The sequence below is a fragment of the Cynocephalus volans genome, chromosome 11 (assembly GCF_027409185.1).
Source record: "Cynocephalus volans isolate mCynVol1 chromosome 11, mCynVol1.pri, whole genome shotgun sequence".
Taxonomy (NCBI): domain Eukaryota; kingdom Metazoa; phylum Chordata; class Mammalia; order Dermoptera; family Cynocephalidae; genus Cynocephalus; species Cynocephalus volans.
In genome coordinates, this window is record NC_084470.1 from 18,932,926 (window position 1) to 18,954,517 (window position 21,592).

Here is a 21,592-nt window from a genome sequence, read left to right on the forward strand (position 1 = left end):
GACTCTGCATCATTCTAACACTCTCCTCACAAAGAACAGAGGGTTTGTTCACTTCTAGCTTCCTCCAGGAGCTTTAGAATTCTATGCAAGTAGAACGGACATGACAGGCGGAGGCTCTGGCCCAAGACAAATGTGCTTGAATCCTGGATCTGGGGGACTTGAGCCCATGACTTACTCTCTCCTTTATGCAGGAGGAAGGACGACCACCATTGGCACCAGGGCCTGGGTTGAAGGGATGCCCACCCCACTCACCCCTGCCCCTTCCCATCTGGAGAGTCAGCATTCTCTATGGGGTGTGCAGAGGGCTGGGAGAATGGGAAGCATTTACAAAGCACAAGTAGGCCTCATTTAAGAAGGTCCAAACTTCTCAAACAGACACATTATCACACGGTTTTCTTGTGTTAAGATCATAGTTTTTTAAACCAGTAGTCTCAAACTAGCTACCAGAGGATAAAGGTGGGCTGCAGATTATTTTGTTTGGCCCGATGCTATTTTTTTTTTAAGGAGAAAATATTAAAAATTGGTAGATTTTCCATGAAAATCTGATTTCCAACTTCTGCACAATTGATAGTGCAGCACTTGGCCAGGATTCTTGTATGGCCTGGAGCTGTGTGGAAGCTGGATCTTTATTTTTTAATAGATTTAAAAAAATGTTTTTCAGCTGGATCATAAATTCATCCAGCCAGGTATCTTCACTCACTCTTGCTGCTTCTCCCTGCCCACAGTTATTAGAGTTTTGACTCCTGCAGAGACCACTCCCCAGGGAACACAAACTGGGTATAAGCTGGCAGGGCCTGAGCTTCCCCAGGGTGGAGCTGTGTTTTTCTTTTCTCCATCCCTGGAGTCTGTTCCAAATTCTGGCACAGAAAGGACAACAGCCAACTGAATGGATCTGACTCCTGCATCTGGGGCTCATTGCAACTTTTCAGAGATGCAGTTTTTCCTCACATGAGCTGGGAGCAACTGTGCTTTTGCTGGGCAATTGAGGCTGTCACTCAAGCTGTGTCTTCCAATAAGTGGAAAGTGCTGTGAACTACCAGCAGGTTTCCCTTCAAGCACCGACAGGTCCAAAGGGAAGACGTTGGAATCTGTGACACTGAGTCAACCATATCCAAATACTATTAAAGCCAGGAGGGACTGCAAATTAATAAACCTTTCCTGAGTGTGCTGGCAGCTGGGCATTCTCCTTTGCTCCTGTCTGGGTTTGCACATGACTAATTGCAGGCTCAAGGGATTTGCATCAACAGATCATAAGTAAAAATCCCATTAAAATGACATCTTCCTCATGGTTATGATCACTTCAGTGAGATGCATTGGATTGTCAGGGGTATTTCCTGGAGCTGCTTGCTAATGGATTTACCTGGCTGTCCACGCACCTTGGCAAAGGCCTCCTGAGGTGTGGGGCAAAGGGCTGGGCTGACAGAGCGCACGGTACCTCTGTGGCGACTGCCTCACTGACCAGGCATGCTTCTGCAGGGCTATGTGGAAACCACACCGTGCATCATGCCCTGCTGCCAATCCTGTGAGGAGCCAGCTGGTCAAACACACCTGTCTAGTGCTGGGTCTCCCAGCCTGGCTGTGGAGCAGGCAGCAGGGGGGCTCTGCTCTCACACAGCCCCTGTCACCAGCCCCATGGAATGGCCTGGCCTGAGTTATAGCTACTTAAATTTGATAATTTGATGAATGTTATACTAGCATTCGAAATATTTGCCCATCCCTAAAATTCTGTCTTCTGTTGAATACCAGATGCTTTGATTGTGGCCTATTCCTTTGGGAATAAAGAACCAACTCAATAACATGATATAAAAAGCCACTTGGGATTTAATTCCCACCTGCTCCTCCATACTTGGGTCCTAACACCTGGCAAGGTCTTCTCTTCCACCCATCTATGCCCTGCCACACCGAAGGCTTCCAGTTCTCTGACCACAGCCCTCCACTTCCCTGATCTGTGCCTTTCTAGTTCCCTCCTGCTCACTGCTCTGCCATCTGGGCCACCTGGCCCCACACCATGGAGCCCTCCACAGCCCATTCAGATGTCGACTCCCAGAGGCTTCCCCAGACTCTCATCCCCAGGTCCACGTCAGGTGCCCACACATGGGCTCCCACAGACCCCCACCCACCCCCACCTTCTGCCCCAGAACCTATTGTAAACTATATGTGTATTTGACCCATGATTGCGGAAACCTCTAGAGAGCAGAGGCTCCTAGTTTAGCTGCTGATCCCAGGTACCCAGCACACAGCTGGCTCAGATTGAACTGGTGAATAAAGAAATAAATGAGTCCCCATCAGGCATTAGAACAGAAATTAAGCTTCTGGAGTTCCCATGGTGGGCCAGGAGTTTGAATGCACACAATACATTAGACCTCCTTGAGTTCTTTCCGTTACAGAGCACTGGTGGCAAATCTAGCTGGATCTTTGAAATAAGGTATCATGATCAAAGATGAACAATGGTCAAGGCCCAACAAGTAAAACGTGGTGAAACGTGAGAGTTTTAAAATGCTCGATCAAATGAATCAAAGATCAATTAATCACCAGGTGTTGACAGATCTCTGGATTTTTCTCCTCCCCTCTCTCCCTCCTTCGTCCTCTCCCTCCCTTCATCTCTCCCTTCTTTTGATCTTGACATCCACTGGATTTCCAGCATGGGTACAGCTGAGGTTTCCTACACCCTACCCACCGTGGGTTCCTTCAGAGGAAGGGCAACTGTCCAGGTGAGCTGGGGCTTCTGATCATTATTAAGCAGTCTTTAAAATTTTTTAATGTTAATTTATTTAGTAGAGGAATATTAAAGACTGAATAATGTCCCCCCCAAAATTCATATTTTGAAACCCTGACCCCCAATGTATTTGGAGATAGGGCCTTCAGGAGGTAACTAAGGTTAAATGAGGTCATAAGGGGGGACCCTAATTCCACAGGACTGGTTCCTTATAAGGAAAGGACAAAACCCGAGGGCTCTCTCTGCCATGTGAGGACACAGGGAGGAGGCTTCTCCAAGCTAAGCAGAGCACTCACCACACTGAACTGGCTGGCACCTGGACCTTGGACTTCTCAGACTCCTAAACTGTGAGAAAATAACTTTCTGTTGTTTAGGCCACCCAGCTTGTGGTATTTGTTACGGCAGCCTGAGCTGACAAAGACATGGAAGAAGGCAGAGGTTGAGCAAAGAGAAGTCCTGACAGGTTCATAGTGCTCCATCAAGGCTATGCACACTGTGAATTTCAGTGGTAATTCCCATCTCTGCACTTAAAAAATTTTAAATGTAAAAATATAAATGTTTAAGTTTTAAATTAGCAAGCTCACTAAAGCAGCAGCATGACATCATGCAAAGGGCAGGTCCTACCCATGGTTTGCTGTGTGATGTCTGGCTCCCGTCTCGATTGGCCACTGGGAAGGACTGCAGCAGAGATTAGAATGACCTCACATATGCAGCGCGCATGCCGAGCACAGCCCGGGCACTGTCGCACGGTGGTCAGTGAGATCACGGTAGTTTGGAAGGTGTGCAGTGAATCTCAGCCCGTCCTTACACTCACCATTTTGGGAACAGATTTTAGAACTGCTAGATTCACTAAGTCTTGATCTGTAAAACCAGGATTCCTTTTCCTATTTTTAATTTCAAACCCTGTGACTTCATTTGCCTGTGTCAGTGTTTCCCAATTCCACGTTAGAAAACGTCACAAGGTATTTATAATGATCTCGACCAGTACTGCAATGTTCTTATTAAAAAAAAACCAAAATGCTCACCATATGGAATTTATTTTAATTCACTTCAATTTATGTTATATATTAAAAAAAATCCCATCAAAGCCAAATGGCACTTTAGGACATAGCTGAAAGGTTGCTGAGAAATCAAATAAACAATCTCAGGATTTCACAATTCCTGCAAGACCCAGAATTCCTAGCTCAGAGGAACATAAACTAATCCAGGTGTTCTATTTGCAGAACTCTGGGATCCAGCAGGATGGGATTTACTGGGAGGAATTGGGCAGTTGCCACTGGGATCCCCCAAACATCTTTCCCATCAGCCTGGTATCCTTAATCTCATCATGTTGCCTGGAGTTCTACCACCGAGAGGTTGCCTGGGGTGAATGACTCTGTTTTGAAGAGCACATCTGTGTAATCTGTGAGGATGAGAGGGGGCAGCAATCGTTCACATCTCAAAGTGCTTAAATTAGTTCCTCCTGGAATGTTTGCCAGGACCACCTTCTGAAATCAGACCACTGGGGCCTGGGGACTTAGGTGGCATAGGAAGAGGATGGAGTGGAGATGGAGTGACAAGGAGAGAGAAAGGAACAAGTTATAAAGCAATCGGACCTCAGCAAGGTGAGGCAGGTAGTGCACACAGTGAAAAAGAGAAGACTGAGGGTCTCAGGTGCACTCAACTCTGGATACGGGTGGGGCAGAATGAAAGCGAAAGGAGATGCTGGGGCCCCAGGCGGTAAGGGTCCCACGAGCATCGAGCATCGAGCATCGTTTCCTCTGCTTCATTAAGCTGCTCAAGTTCTTCAGTCCCATCCTCTGCCTACTGACATTCTCCCTCCTGATCGTTCAAACTCATTAAAAAATTAGCCCCCAGCCCCTTTCAAATCTAAGTAAAAGCCAATTCTAGGCCTGCTGCACAGACTCTTGCTGGGTGAACCCCCACCCGGAGAAGCGAGTGCTGCCTCCACAGTCTCGATGCTGCACAGCCTCGGAAACAGACGTTTCATAGCTTTGGATTCGAACCAGACACTTGATTTGTCACTGACAAGTATGACTCAGTGGCCCTTGTAATCAAAAGTCATGAGGCTTTGGAGTGAGTCATAGATTTTTCCACTTCAGAAAGAGCATGCGCTGCTCACAGCACTCTGTGTCACTGTTTACTTCAAAGTCCTCAGGTCCCTGTTCTCAGCTTGTGTCACCAAAAGCAAGGCTGCACCATCACTCAAAGGAGGTAGTAGAGCACCAAAGCGGAGGCACAGAGCGTTTGTGATATAAGGATGTAGTGGCAAAGATCACAGACGGGGCCAGCCTCCCATGAGCTCAACGTGGAGCAAATGCACAAGACGCAGCTGCGAGGTGTGGCCTCCCCACCTCCGACTGGCTTCAAGGAGGCAGTTTCCACCCCGACTTTCAGATTCTGTGTGTCTCCCTGAGCAAACACCACCAGTGACCAGACCTTGCGGTGCCTACCTGCTGCCATCACCACTGAGCAAACTGACCACCCCTGCAAAGGCGTGAGTGGGGTAGGGAAGTGAGTGCCATACCTGGTCCAGCTTCCAGTGGAACTCTGCTGGGCGAAAGGTGTCGGCCTGGTCGAAGTCCTTCCGCAGGAGGAAGACGAGGCGGCAGTTGTGCACGTACAGGGCATAGTGATGCCGGTTCATTTCTGAAAAGCAGCAAGAGGATTTGGGCAGTGAGAGAATCCCTGTGTCAGTCTCTGCCAGAAGAGCCTCCTGCTATGTCACTTAGCAAAGCTCAAAGGACAAAGGAATGGGCATTCCAGTTTTCGTGTTTACAATTGGTTCCGATGAATGCTCTAGAACACACATGGTGGCGCTCACTGACATGGAAGAGGAAGATGCAGGAAAGCCCACAGCAAAACTTGCGCTGAGAAGCCATTTGGACTTTAAATATCAACCTAACTTACACTCAGATACTGCCTCAGACCCAGGGTGACAATTCCTTAAGTTAACAAGCTTTGTTTTTTTGTTGTTACAAATACTTCTGGGAGGGTTAAGGGGGGCTCTTTGCCAATCATATCAGCCGCTCTGAGCTCCTTTAGCATAGTTGGTGTCTTCTAGAGTTCTGGGTTTTTATTTTATTTCATTAGGCTTGGCAACAGTGACGAGAGCACATCTCCTCTCTCCACCTAATCTAGGTTAAGGGGAGCTGCCTCTCTATTACCAGTTGGGAGCAGAGGATAGATTGATTTTCCAGCATTAGACGTAGTTCTGTGACTGTCCGAAGCAGTGAATAAACACCCCTTCCCACACATAGACAGTCAATGGGAACTTTTCCTCACCTGATATAAAAACTTCTTTTCCTGCTTAGGAAATCTCATGTCATGGATCCCAGTCCTGATGCCTCCAGTGAGAAGATACTACCAATTGGCAGAAGAGGAGCTGTTCTTCGACTAGTCCTTAGAGAACTTGCATCTTGCTACATCGTGGCACACACAGAAATCTACCAGGAGGTGTATGCTCCATAAATGTTGGGTGAATGAGCAGGTGATCAGGTGTAGTGGAAAGAGCATGGACCATAGATTCAGACACTTTGGGTGGAGCTGTATGTTTGGGTGATGTTGGGAGACATTTAGCCACTCAGAACCTCAGTTTCCTTAGCTGTATCATGACAGGGATGCTGAATTATCCTAATGTATAAGAAGAGTAAGATACCATGACTGGTTCCTGCACAACTTGTACAAATCTTGCCTGTGAAGTTTGGGTGGAAGGAACCAACAACACCAATCCCACTTCTAGGGGTGGGTCCTGATTGGCAGATCACCCTGCCACAGTGAGTGGTTCAGGGTCCGTGCCCAAGTTTGGCAGCATAGTCCAGTCTCCTGGCCACAGGCTTCTGTCAGGAACTGGCAGGCAACTCAGTGCTGGCCAGTGACATGAGAGAACTTCTGAGTGGTTCTGGGAAAGAGTCTACCTCTCTTTTGGCAGAAAGCGAATAGAAGAGACACGCTTTCCCTCTGGAAGTTGTGGGAGGCTTGATGCTGCAGCATCCACATTTACTAACATAAAATTGATACCCTTAGGGGTGCAGACATGAGAAATGACAGAGAAAAGGCGCCCGGGCCTCAATCACATGTTACCCTGACGATGACTTTATGAAGCCCTCATAGCTCCAGACGTTCCAGTTACAAGAACCCCACATTCCCTTTATTTTGATTTTCACTTACCTGACATCAGTTTGGTCTGGACTTCTCGTTTCTTGCAACGGAGAGCATCATAACTGATACAGTGAGGAAATGTGTGCAAAGCATCTGCCAGAACAGAAGCTCGGTGACTGTTGTTATAAGCACTATTGCACTGCCTCGTGGCCACGGCAACTTAACAAGGTAGTGTCGGAGGCTGTTTTCACAAAAGCATCCCCATTTTCAGAGTGTGACCAAAGAATGGCAGGAGGGAGCGTGGTCAGTTGCCAAAGGTGGCAGGGCTGGTCAGTGGCTGGGTGACCACTTAGCCTCTGGACTGGCAAAATGGCCTGGTTATGGGGATTTTCCTAAATATTTCTGTGCCCTCATACTTGTATGACTGATTTCCTGTAGTGTCTGTGGATAACTTAGGAAAACAGAGCAAGAAGGAATTTTTGCCTTTAGTGTATTTGGAGTCAGGAGAGGCTGCGGAGGAGAGAGAACAAGGAGACGGAGAGAACAGCCCTGCGCTGCTACAGCATCCTCTCCCGGGAGCTCTCCCTCCTTCTGCCTTTGTTACTCTGGGTTCCTGGAGTCAACACACATGCTGGGGCACCTGCTTTATTCAATGAGCTGCTGGTGTGCTATGCCTAGGAATCAACCTCATTTATTTTCCTGTCCTCAGGCATTCTGTTGACGCTTTCTCCCCTTTTCTTTGTCCACCTCTCTGGCAGATCCTAAAGCCTCCCCATCACTTTCAGATATTAGAAGAGTCCCGAAGGGTTCAATTGAAATCAAATATCAGTCTTTCACCCAGGTAAAAGATATGCCCCCTCCTCCACTCGGTCTTGACCCCTGGCTCGGCAGCCAGCCATAGGGAAGGAGAGGCAAGCCTGTTCTTTCATTCTTCCTGACCCACCTCCTCACCCCCCAGCCTCCTCCTATCTCCAGTCATGGTCAGAGGCGGGGGAAGGCAGATGAGAGGCAAAGAAGCAGAAGGTTTCTTTTAAAAGCTGCTAGAGTCTGTCATTTTCTCACAGATGTCCAAAGTCCTCTGTCATGGCGGGTGTCTACATATGGGCTTCTCCATGAGTGCATGGATCACTCTCTGGAGGGGCTCTGCAGAGGGCTGCACATTGCCACCCCCATTCCACTGCACCCCTGGCATGGATGGCCCTGCTCTAAATCTTTACACAGGAGCTGATACGGTGAGGGACACAGTCCCTTTCCACATGGCTAGGACACTTGTGCCGGCTCCATCCCCACTTCTGTGGGCCCTACCTCTCTATCCCTGGTGTGACGGATGCTCTTTCCAGTTGGCCTCTCAATTGTCCCCTCCTACACACACACCTGCTGCTGCTGCTGGGACCCCTCTTCCTGGCATTAGCCTTGCACATTTCTGGATGCCCATTTGATCCACAGGAACAAGAACAAAAACACATGCATCCTGCTGAATTCTAGCAGGGGACCTGCTCTCCCTACTGCCCCGCTCCCCTCACCCTACCACTGAGGCAGCCCTTCAGCCTCTTGCCTTCAGACACCTGGGCGAGTGCCAGGCCCCAGCTTCCATGCACTCTAAAGTCCTGGGCTTGCGAGTCAAACCTTCCCAGGGCTCTCCTGGGCTCTGCTCTGACACCAGCCTGGAGCACAGCTGACAGTGTGTGCAGCTCAGCTGACAGGCAGCGGGAGTGAGGTTCTCACCTCTTCTCTACAATCCACCTCCTCCATCACCTGCCATCCCTCTGAGTGGTTTTCTGAGCATCTCTGGAAGTGTGGAGTAGCCCTTCCCTTCCCCAGCAGGCAGGGGGACCACCCTTGCACTGTCTACCAAGCTGACACCTCTGTCATTCTCACCTGGTGACTGCTGGACCAGGTTGGCTCCTCTTTCCTGGAAAGTCCTGTAGGGAACTGGCCAGAACTGTATGTGGCCACTTATCCTTCATCGTTCTCAGTTGAACTCAGAGAACACAAGAGGGCTGCACGCTGGGAGGAAGGGACCTGGCAGGAGGAGCAGCTGTGTGTGCATGTGTCGTGTAGGCATGCACGTGTGCAGGAGGCGATTACGACAAAGGACAGGAACTGAGGAGGAACCATGGAAGGAAACTGGAAAGAGCACCGCTCACCTGAGGAATAGAGGTTAAGGACCAACAGGGGTGGGTGGGACCGGGCACAAGTGTCCTTGTGGTAGCTGCTGTGTGTTTACCCAACCCTATTTCCTTTGCTCCAAGACACACAGCTAAACTCATATCAGAGCTTCGCCCATGGGTAGGTGGGGCGATGTGACCAAGTTCTGGCAAACGGACTGTGATTAGAAGTAAAAGTTGCCACAACCTTTCCTGGCCACTAAAACCCTCCGTGTTCGACTCTGTTCTTTCAGTTCTGTGGTTGAAACAGCAGCACCAAAGGATGAGGATCCTTGGTCTCTGAAGATCTAGGGCAATGTGAGACTCTGCACCCTCCACTCCCACGCAGGGCTACCGGACACCAAAATGAGGGAAGACCACGATCAAAGAGTGTTAGCCACTGAAATTGCGGTGTTGTTGATGGCAGGCGTGATAATGGTGCTCTCTCTCTCTCTCTGTCCTGCAATTAGCCTTTGCTGACTAATCAAGTCTGTTATCCAACTACTTATAAAGTACTCCATAATGAACCAGCATTAGTAAGTTTTACTTAGTGTACCAGACAGAAATGACTGTAATATCCATGAAGGGCGATTTGACAATGTACATCAATAACCTTCCTAAAACACTTACATTCTTTGACTCAGTAATTCAACCTCTAGTTTGGAAACAATAAAAAAAAGTCCCAAAGGTATATACCAGAATGCTCATTACAGCATTGTTTTATTTGCATTTAAGAGGAGACAACCTAAATATCTAACAAAAGGAAGCCAGCTAAATGAAGTATGATAGATGTACATGGCAGAGTATTAAACTGCTCTATAATTCATATTTTTTAAAGAATATTTTAATCACAGAGAGAAATGATCTGGATATAATGTTATGTAAAGAGAAAAGATAACATAATAGCATCACATGTATTATAAAAAATATATTGAAAATTGTAAGGACATTCTACATATATAGAAATAAAAATAACTTTATAATGAAATGCTGTAAATGTTATCCCCAAGTATTGGGATTTTAGGTGATTTGTATATTTTCTTTTATACTTTTCTCTGTTTTTCATGTTTCTGCTGTAAACATTTATTGCTTTTGTAACTTGAAAATAATTTCTGATATAAAAAACCCCAATTAATCTTTAATTTCTCCCTGATATATACATATATATTTCTTTTTAAAATTTAGGACAGGGAGATATTTATAGATTTTTTTTTTAAAGTCAGAGAAGTTGCAGTAAATTCTTCCCATCTTCTTGGTGCCAATTTTGAGCACATTTGTAAACTGTTACTTTATACAGGGTTGAAGGTGAGTAGCACCAGGTGTTGGGGCTGAATGCCTGTTTGGTGGACTGCTATGATGACAGTCAGACATCATCATCTAATGCAGAATTTCCAGCTGCTGCTGCCTTAAAACATCCCCTGAGATCCTTTGCTGAGCTGGAGTGATGCCTGGCATCTACACACGGTATTTTTACAGGTGTGCCAGTTTATTCTAGCTAGAACTGCTGGTACAATAGGATGGGCCTGGAAGATGGGTCAGAGGAGCTAGGTCCAATCCTGCTTTTCTTGGTCATTGGCTATGTTATCCTGGGCCAGGCACTCAACCTTCTGGATTCTAATTGCTTCTTCTGTAAGCAGGGACATTTATATCTGTCTGACCTGCCTCACAGGGGTACTTGATACATCTCAGAAAGGACTGCATGTGTGTGGCTGCTGACCTCAGGTCATGCTGCTTTGAGCTCGTCTGCTCTGTTCAAAGTCTAGGCTGTTGCCTCACTGAGATGCTGGATCCTGGATCATGATAGGAGTGCTCACCAGGCTCTGCACAGGCTGAAACCTGGTCTCAAACTGCAGTGCCATCTCACGCAGGCAGGCTGGGTCCTCCCTGAGTGAAGTTCTTAGAGAAAAACTGTCCTTGGCACTGGATCCTACTCAGACCTACCATGTGACTAGGGGAAAGGCAGGCAACTCTATCTCTACATTGGAAAACACCTGAACATTTATTGTGAAGATCAAGGAAAGCAGGGAATGTGGGGGTTCTGGTAGGAGCATAATGCAGATGTAATAATGAGAATGATAACATCAGGTAAATTAATAAAAGCACGGCTTTTATGTCTGGTATTGCTAAATGATCTAATGCTTTATTTCATGTTTATTTCCCCCATTTTACATATGGGGAAACTGAGGCTCAGAGATCAGCAACTTCTCAAAGGTCATAGCACAAGAAGCTGAGATATGAACTTTGGCTGCCTGGCAGCAGAGGCTGAACTGTTAGCCATTCCTCCACATTGTCTTCTGACTGTTATCTCTGCTATGGTTGTTATTCATTTTGAGTATTTTAACAAAAGTAGTATTTGGAATGGGAAATTTTGAAGTTATAATTAAAGACAGAGTTGTAAAATTTGAGGATATTTGTGTGTGCATGTGTGTGCGTGCATGTGTTTGCATGTGTGTGTGTGTGGGTGCAGCGACAAGAGCATAGGATTTGGAGTTAGTTGGATGTAGGCTGACATTCCAGTTCTGATACTGGCTATATAACTACTTGTGGCAGGTCACTTAACCTCTCAGGGATGTTTTTTAATCCTTAAATGGGAAACACAATAATGCATTTATAAAATTGTAAAGATGTTTTGTTTAGAATAGTAATAGCTAACACAGGTCACACTTCTATGTGCCAAGCACAGTCCTAAGCACTTTAAGTATGTGGAGTCATTTAATCCTCACAAAAACCCTTTGAGGTAGATAATATTCTGACGAGATCGGGCGCGTTCAGGGTGGTATGGCCGTAGACAGAGGTAGATAATATTCTAATGTGTATTTTGTAGACAGAAAAGTGAGGCACAGAGGTGAAATGACTTGCCCAAGGTCATGTAGCTAATAAGTGCTGGAGCATTTCTAACCACCAAGCTGTGAACTGCCTTGCACACACTCAGCATGCTGACAATGCCTAACAAATGTTAGCTATTGCTATTACATATGGAAGTGATTTTTGAACTACTATTTTAAATCAGTAGGCCCCTTTTATTCAAAAGAAAGCTTTTGGAAATCTTTACATAATATATTAAAGTGAAGCTTCTTTGCTTGAAGTAAGAATGAAGATTCCTCCTCCACCCTCACCTCATCTATAGAAGCCCTACGGTACCTCTGGGGATGCTGGAGTTCTGAGAAACCCAGGTCAAAACCCACTAATTCCAGCTTTTGCATTTTTTATGTCTGTACCTTTGCTTTTCCTGCTTTCCAGCTCCTGCTCTGACCCAACCCAGTAAATCAGCAGGCAGAAAACCAGAGACCAAAATATATTCCCAGGGACCCTCTCACATGCCTGCTTTTCTCCTACATCCTCCAGGGCCATATCTGTGCCCAACCAGTTGGGATAGAGGTAGCCATTGGGCAAGCTGGGTTGAGACTCACCAGTTTTATCTGAGTTGCAGAGGATGGTTTCCTTCTCAGCTCTCACGCCGGGGCTGGGACCATGCTTCATCCACATGGTGATGGTGAACTGGTCCGTCAGGTTCTTGGGCACAATCCCATCGGGGATCTTGGCACCCTGCCTGCCATCAAACTTGAAGATTATCTCACTGCTGTCCACCAGCAGTCCTGCAGTCCAGTTAGTGGCAGCGCTGGGAGATGGTAAGAGGTCGATGATGCCAGAGGAGGCTCCTGCAGGGGACGGGGGACAGGAAGAACAAAGGGTCATTTCTCATGGGGCAGGGGTGGGTGTCCTCACCTTCTGTTTTCTGCTCCTGGGTCAGGATGTACTACTTAGCATACTGAGAGAGGTCTGTGCCTAGCCCTGAGCTATGTGACTTGGGAAAAGAAATGCCAAGCACCATCCCAGCCCCTGAATTGCTATGGTCTGCATGGGGAGGCATCAGTAATTTACAGACAAAAGAGCTGCATGTGGCAAGACAGGGTACAATGACCTGTTCTACAAGGAAAAAGTGCTGGAGGAGTTTAGAGAGTTCGGGGGAAACTGGGGGCTTTTATAGCAGGGAGGGTTCCTGGAGAAGGCTAGTGTTTGATTTGGATCAATGGATTAATTTATGTGTTCATCCATCTATTTACCTGTCAGCCATTTATTGTGCACTGACCATGTGCCAAGACCCCTGTTGCAGCTGGCTATGTAAAGGTGAATCAGACACAGTCCCTGACCTGGAGGAGCTCAGAGCCAACAAGTTGACACAGTGTGATTAGGGCTGTGACTAGGAAAAGTTCTGGGTCCTGGCCCCACGAGCCATTTGGTGCTAACCACACTTTTTATAACCATGTGTTGAGGCCAAATGGTACAGTGGTTGAGACCATGGGTTCTTAAGCCAGCAAAACTTGAACTTCCCACCTCGCAGCACCATTTGATAGCTTTGTGACTGTGAGCAATCGCTCGACCCTTCTCATCTGTTTCCTCTTCCCGGTGTGTTGTGAGGACTGGATGAGACGAGGCGTTGGAGCCTGCAGCACTCACCATGGTGAATCTTCACTCGGCATTAGCTGTAACTTTAGCATCATCATCATCATCATCATCTTCAGTTCTGCTACCACTGTTGTTCTAGGCTGTCACCTCTCCCAGGGTGATGGAGATGCAAAGGATTACTCAAAACCCATTTCTTCTGAGCAGTGAGAGACCCTGAAGGGGTTAATTTCTAGGAACCCTCAAAAGAGCAGCATTCCTCAGAAAATTAACACTGAACTCTGGTTTTCTCCCATTATTTATTCTCCAGGCCAGAAAGTTACAGAAAAGGAACATAGGTGGTTACAAGAAGAACAGTAAGATAATTGTCATGGCAACAATCATTAGGTTTAGCTGTACCAAGGACATCTGCCCTTGGAGCCAGCAATTTTGCTGTGTTGCAATTCTTTATCTACAACAGAGACTTTAGCCCAGGGAGTTTCCTGTCTTTCACAAACTTAACATTTCTATGTGTAATTTAAGAAAGTTAGTCTATACCTGAAACTGCAGGGCCTTGGGAGCTAGGCCCTCTGAAATACACTTGCTTTATAAATGTTAGTATACTCCACACTAGGCCAAGGCACGAAGACTCAGCCTGATGCAGTGGCAGTGTCGTGGGCACATTTGCGAAGGTGAGGCTGAGGTGAGAGGGAGCAGCTGGCCTGGCAGAGAAGACTGCACTGCCTGCTGGGAGCACCCTTGGGCCTCCACTGACTCTCTTCAGAGGCTCAAATGCGGAATTCTCTGCATCCTTCTGTCACGCAGGAGCAGGGCACAGCCACTCAGGAAAGAAGGAGGACGGGGGCTTCCTGTGATTTTCAAGTAATGAGTCATGGAGTCTAAGGCGAGCCCTGTGCTCGGCGGCAGGGCACGGAGACCAGTCATTCGTAAACTCTGATGGGTTTAGTGGGCAGTGGCTGTACATCTTACCTGCTATTTGTCCAGAATCATTGAATTTTTGCTTTCTGTATATCAGAGCCTCATGTCACCTGGAGTTTGGATTCCAAAGTCAGCCGCCACAAAAAAATCTCCTACAGTTAAAATGACCCCTGAAAATCCCTCAGGAAGGCATTATATTGAAAACCAATATACTTCTTTGAAAACGTTCAACCCAGCTAGTTTTCCTTGAGAATGTGGGAGATTCAGCTTTCCTAATTCATGCTCACATTGTAGCTTGTGCTTATCCAGGGGAAGTGTGGGTGTAGTTGTGGCATTATTTACATAGGTATTTCCTAGGGATTTTGCCTTTCCTCCCCCCCAGTGCCCCCCTGAGATGCTCCTGGCAATCTGCCTGGTGCTCAGGTGAGCTCACCCATCCTGCCTCTTGTCCATGCCCACACCTCTCATCATACTCACCGGTGCTCATCCTATGCTCCTAGCCCTTGATTGGTATCCATGTTACCTACCTGACAAGCTAATTCACACTAACGTTTAATGACCAACAAAGCTTTAGCCCTCCTTAGGTACCACCCTCCATAGGTATTTGCAAGAAAGACATCTATCAAGGAGGTAGCAAGTAGAGATTTGTGGGTGGTTTGGCAGTGGGACATACAAGGTATTTGGAACAAGTTCACTTTCCTAGCACCCCCAGAATAATCTGACATGGCAACAGCTTCTTTGACTCATCAAGTAGCTGGGTCTGACACCAGAATTTGTCCAGCATGAAGACAGCAGGTGGCTGACTGGGGCACACACTGAATGTGTATCAGTTCTTGACATCTGGGGTGGCCAGAGAGATGGTTGAGCACTCAGAGCTCCTGTCTTCTAGCTCAAGATCCCAGCACAAGTCTAGCAGGGCCCAGTGCAGATGTGTGTGCATGGTGGCTGCTGAGGTTGGCTTTGCCACTGTACAGAACAGCCAAGCCTCACACCAGGGCACTGGGCAGGGCTTGAAATTCCACCACTTTTGGTTACGGACTTCACCATTCCTGTAGAATTCACACCTTACAAGTATCACCTTACACTCCTGTAGGACTTGATTATGGATTTCCCCCAGACAGGTCTGAATGGAGGCAGAGAGGTGTAAAGACGATCTTGGGGTGATGAGGGGGAGACATCAAGGGAAGACTGGGAGGCAAAATTGGTTACAAAATAGCCTAGTCCTTGACAGTTTATTCTATAGATCTAGCTGAGATTTATAGAACTTTATTTTTTATAGTTACAGAACTTGATTATTTTCCTAGGAACTTTTTATCGGGCACTAGCGGATGCCAGACTTGAACTAAGTCCGTCCCATGCTGTTTCTTAGTTGCTCGTCTATGTGGTGAACACTATTAGGATTCTGGTTTACAGGTAAGAAAGCCAAGGCTGAGTGAGTTGGCCAATGAATGGACGCATCCTTGGGAATTCTAGCTCCGAAACCCGTGATCCCCACTGTGCATCTCAGTGAAACTAGGGGGGATCTTATAACTGCCTGCTCATTTTGCAAACATGGAAACTGAGGCCCTGAGAGAAAAAACTCCTGGCCTGAGATCACACAGCCACACAGCTAGCTAGAGACAGTCTCACCTCTCAGAAATCGAACTAATTTTCTTCCTACCACACAGAGGTGTCCAGGGGCCAATCAGCTGACCTGCCAAGCACAGCCCAGTCCCATGGGATGCCCTTTCCCTGTACAGGCTACTGCTCCCACAGAGAGGCACGTTGAGGACATCATGTGCCCTGGCAAGGCCATCAGTGTAGAGCTCCCCTGTCTGCCTTGCTGAGGAGGGGTGGCCGGCCGTCCTCCCTAACCTGCAGATGTTGCCTGCCAGAAAGCATCAAGCTGTGCTTAACCAGATGGTGCAGACTTCCACAAACTTAACAGATTGTATTTTGGTTTTTTTTGTACACTTTAACAAACTGATATTTACTCTCTCTCAAGGTTTTTCTATCTCTCTTCTCCCCAAAAGCTCCTATGGGAAAGCAGTGGCTAAACTGGATGTACTCTTGCAAAGATGCTGCAGTATCATCTGCACATCAGGGTGCATTTAAGATGCTGCCTTGGAATCCTCTGTGAAGGTCCCTGGGGCCACCAGGCTGCAGAGGATTCATGCTGGTCGGGCACACAGTAGCTGCAGCATGAATACTGGGGACTTGGAACCAGAGGTGAGATCTGATTTGAGGTCCCTAGGCTCTACCATGGCAGGGATGCCACTCTGAGGCAGCAAATAGATAAAGATGGGGTGAAGAAGTCGATTTCAGGGCACACTGTGGTGTGAGAGCCCAAAGGGGGCCTGAGGGTGATGGTCACTGTCTGGACTTCTTAACTGATGGGTTTGCATTCTGCTCTGGGTGGCCTTGGACAGGGCAGCACTTTAAGGTAGGACAATGGGAAGGGTGATTGACATGCAGCCCTCAGGTCATACCTTCTTGGGGTCCACCACAGGACATGGAAGGGGTGAGGATAAGTGGGAGGGTTTTAGGGAGAAGAACCAAGTAATCAAGGACAAAGGCCTCATTCTGTAGAATATTTTCACAATTGGCAATATCAACTCCATATTATCTCTATAAATGTTTAGGTAATGTCCAAGGTATGCCAAGCACTGTGATGAGAATAAGGCAATGAACCAGACAGAAACAGCTCTTCCTCTAGGGACCCAGTAAAAGTCAATTATTTCCAGAAGCAGTTCAGTGGGTGGGACAGTTCAGTGGCAGAGAATCTCAAGGGATCCAGCGAGGCCCTCTCGACAAGTGCCTGGCAGACTACCAGGACTGCACCACGGCAGAATGTATTCTATTCACAACATACTTCTTGGACCCACTGATACAGGCTTGGCCACGTGACTTGATCTGACTGATGAAATGTGACTGCAAGTGACATGTGTCATATCAGAGCAGAAACTTTAAGAGCTAGCCATATGACTTTTCCCACTGCCATGAGATCAACAATGCTCCAAATAAAGATTGTTCCATTAGCCTGGATCCTGGTGGAGAACCAACATGGAGTAAAGCCACAGCCAACCCAAGAAAGACATGTGGCAGGACTGAAAAAGAAATTTTTGTTATTTTAAGCCACTGAGATTTGGAGGCCATTTGTTATTGCAGCATAACCTATCTTATCCTGACTGATAAATCCATGTGATTGGTATCAGCAGCTATAGTTTTCATTTCTCCATCTGCATGGGCATGGAGGACTTTCCAATGTCCTTTCAGGAGCTCACACCCTGTTGATCCTATAATCAGACTATCATTCCACCTCTAGAATACTAGACAAGAGGGTTTACCCCAAGGCCTTGGAATCTGGAACCTGGAATTCTAGGTGAAGTAAGCTGAGCTTTAGATGAGGAGTGGTTGGCCAGGCTCCTGGGACAGAGCCATGGATACCCGGTGGCTGATCAGTTTGGGCAAGGCCACTGCAGGCAAAAGCCCTCTCCTCAATATAGGAGGACACATTGTATGATAGCTGCTGAGATGACCCCAAGAAATATGCACATCGAGAGTGTCACCCATCGCTCACTGTCATCCCTCCAAATCAGTGTGTGCAGCCCTTCACTGATGTGTGATCAGTGATTTGATCTAATTTCCAGAAAGTGTTCACTATTTTCCTTGAAGTCAGAAGCCTGCTTCAGCTCTCTGAGAATGAATGCACTGGCGATATGCTACACACTGTCTCCCCTGGGACCTCCAGCTCCTAGAGGTGCCTTGGAGAAACACATGGGTGCTTCCTGCAGTTGGGCTATTCTGAGGTGGTGTTTCTCAATGTGAACAAGTTTTGTTAAGCTGCAAAGTGTAGTAGAAAACCGAGGACTTTAATAGCTCTTAAAAAAATTGCATTGTAACTTTTTAAATATGTCTGTCTTTCCCGAGACTGAGTTGTTACATGGTCTTATTAATCTCTATATTATTTCAAGAGTTAGCACAACATTTAGATGCTCAACAAATATTAGTTGAATTAATAAATACATGAATGAATAAATGAGTCCTCTCTGAAAATCTCCTGGGTTCACAAGTGTATAAATCCAGAGAACAATGTAAGGTCTGGTCATCTGCACTGCTCTGACAGATGAACCACTTGATTTTAATAGCATGCTCCTACTCTGTGGCCTTTCCTTCAAAAGGGTCTGTCCTCAGAGTTCTTGACTCCGTATGCAAAACAGCTGACCCAGGCATCATGTGCAGGAGGTACCAGCCAGCTGCCAGGAGCCCTGTGATCCCTACGAGGAGCAGCCCCTGGCCTCTGTGCTACAATGCACATGTGTATCCCAAATTATTTTTCTGTGCTCTGTAATATGTAGTGACGTAGGGTCATCGAAGTGGTCCTTTTCTTGGGCTGTCGTTAACATCAAATTTCATTTTGCCAAGTGGTCTCATTGAGGGCTTCATGTGCATTTCCCACTCGAGGCAGTTCTCAGCCACGTCACCTGTGGAAAGCCTGGGCGGAGATGGCGGGGTCTTCCATCTGAATCTCTGGATTTGGAGGAAGTGATAAGCAGCTGGCCCAACTTCTCCAAGAAGCCTGGCTTTATGAAAAGCAAGGGCAGTGGGGGAATCATCTTAGGCGATGCCTTGTCCCCCAGGCTGAAGGAGACACAGGTTTAGGGCTCTCCCTTATTTTTGTCCAAGGCAGCATGAAAGTAGCCCCATGTATAAATCTCAGAAAGCAATATGCCTGCCATCTGACGCTTCATGAGGCCCAAAGAGGCCAGTTCAAGTGCTGCTGCATCCGCTCAGGCACGTCCTGACAGCAGGTTTGATGTCAGCTATGTCTGGCACCCCTTCAACAGGATTCTCTGACAGCTAATGGAGCCTCTGCCACAGGAGGAGGAAATAGGAGAGTAATGATCAGAAATCCACGGAGAACCAGGGGAGTCTTCCTGGGAAGTCACTGCACGACTGCAGCATCACAGAGGGAACTCCAGAACTCAGACCACCAAGGAAGCCCCACAGGATGGACTCCCGATGTGCATAGAGGGCAGGGAAAGGTCAGGAAAGGTGAAGGGAGAGAGCATCCCAGTGGGAGGAAGACATTACGGAGGCTTAGGGATGAGAACGATCCAGGCAGAGGGACGAGAAAAGGTGCCCTGAGTAAGTAGAGGCAGAACGCAAGGCCGAAATGGGCTGGAGTGATGGGTCAGCAGGTGGAGGCAGAGCCTTGGGAAGGCAGAGATGCAGGCTGGAATCTGGCGCCCACGCCTGCCTGTCCCCCAAGCTAGTCACACTGCCTTGATCTGCTGTTGCTCCTGGATTCCTAGTCTGGTTGGTGGCACCCTCACACCAGAGTCTTCTTAGATTCCTTCTTTCTCACGCTGGCACCTAATCTATTATGGAGTCTTGCTGGTTTTACCTCCCAACCCTGTCTTAAATTCATCCTTACTGCCACTCCCCTAGTGTAGAACTCATTATCACTTGCTTAGACTGTGGCAATAACATCCTAAGTGGTCTCGCTGTTTCCATCCAAAGTCAACCAAGATTTGCAGGATGAAAAATGCATGAAGGCCGAGGCTTAAAGTGTCACGGCAGCTCCCTAGTTGGGAAGCCCAGCAAGAAGCTTTTCTGCCGCACACTGAAACACATAGGCACTTGCCTCCAGAACCAACAGAGCTGGGGGTCATGGCCTCCCAGCCTCTGTTTTAGAAGCAATCCAGTTGCATTTCCCTTGGAGTTTGGAGAGAGGGTGGGCCCCCATATGGAAGCAGACCCAGTAGCAGATCCACATCTTGGTCTCCCTTGTTGCTTTGCCTCCCATGGATTTGTCACCCCATTCCCCTTGGGTGATGGAGCTGCCAAAGATTACTCAAAGCCCATCTCTTCCGAGCAGTGAGAAGGCCCAAAAAGGGGTTAATTTTCTAGAATCCTCGAGATAGAGGTATTCCTTCTATTTGGGAAATTAACCATGAATTGGGGTTCTCTTCCCGCATTTATTCTCCAGGCCAGGAAGACACAGGAAGAGAACATAGGTGGGGTTTTTGCTAAGTATAGTTTAACAAGTTTAACAACAGAAGCTGGCAACATTCAGTAAAACAAGCAAGGTGACATTCTATAATGCAATTTTCAAGAAGTGAAGTTGATCCACCAACAAAAGCTTGATCCTAGCAAGCATTCTCTTCTTACAGCAATTTCCCAGTATCTTTACATATCAATCAGTAACCCATCTGTCCTTGAACCAGCAACCTTGCTGTGTTACAATTCTTTATCTTACAACAGAGACTATAGCCTGGGGAAATTTTCCTGTCCTTTGCAAGGCCAACATTTGAAACTGCAAGGCTTTGGAAAACCAGGCCCTGTCAAATACATTTACCTTATGTATACTCCACACTCCCTCCCTTGCTTCTGCCTTTATTCTGAGCTCTCCCCCTGTGCAATTCAAGAGTCAGACTTGTAATATGGAGGCAGGACTGGCCCTGCCATGAGGGTCCCCAGAAGTGTGGTGGGCAGTGCTACTAGGAAGGTCACCAGAGAGAAAGTCAGATTTCCCTCCTTCAAAGGGCAGCTCCCAGCACCAGAAACTGGGGGAATCTGCCTTCTCTGCTGAATTAACCTGCCTTTCTGCAAGGTAATGCTGGCAGCCCAGATGGAATGAGATGTGTTAACACACCAGATGCAATTTTTCTCTAAAGTTTCTTTCCTCAGAAAATCCTTTTCACACTCTACATCTCCCCATCTCTCCCCAGCAACATTCAAAATCAAGTCACAAGCACGTGCCCTTGGGCACATCTGATCTTTAAAAGGCTGGTTCCATCATCTCCTTCTAACCTGGAGGAGTTTAGAAAATGACTCTAACCCACAAAGGCATGGGGTCGAGTTGACTAATAATTCAGGTGCACAGGGAGCAAAATGGGATATTCATTCAAAGTAAGATGTCGTCTTAGATGGCTTCTGTGCATGCAGAGTGAAGGAGAGGACCGGAGGCAGTTTACTGAATATCACAGGCCCCTTATATCCATTTTTGCAAGAGCTGTTTGGAATATTGAAGTTGTGGTGTTTTTCCCAATCTACTGCAGGCTTTCCCTGCCAGCCGGGTGACATGATAAATGGAATATGATGGTACCTAAGCAGGGTTTATTTCACATTCAGTTCTAAAATTTTCACTTGGCTTTTTGGGCAAGAGCAGTGTGGGTAAAGGGTCGTGTGTGCATGTATGCATGTGTATATGTGTGTGTGTGTGTGTGTGTGTGTGTATGTCTGTGTGTCTGTGTATCTGCATGTGTGCATGTGTATATATGTATGTCACTGTGTAGTGGATTGAATTATGTTCTCCCAAAAC

The 21,592-nt window shown here is 47.1% G+C and overlaps 1 protein-coding gene across 1 annotated transcript in view; it reads right to left on the bottom strand.

Annotated features, from left to right (window-relative positions):
- CLSTN2 (calsyntenin 2) overlaps nt 1-21,592 on the bottom strand; it is a 589,675-nt gene that overhangs the window by 61,835 nt on the left and 506,248 nt on the right. The window contains exons 7-8 of the mRNA XM_063115155.1: nt 12,375-12,623; nt 5,244-5,365 (exon numbers count right to left, since the gene is read on the bottom strand). Of these exons, the coding sequence (XP_062971225.1) occupies nt 5,244-5,365; nt 12,375-12,623 (371 nt within the window). The remainder of the gene's footprint in view (nt 1-5,243; nt 5,366-12,374; nt 12,624-21,592) is intronic.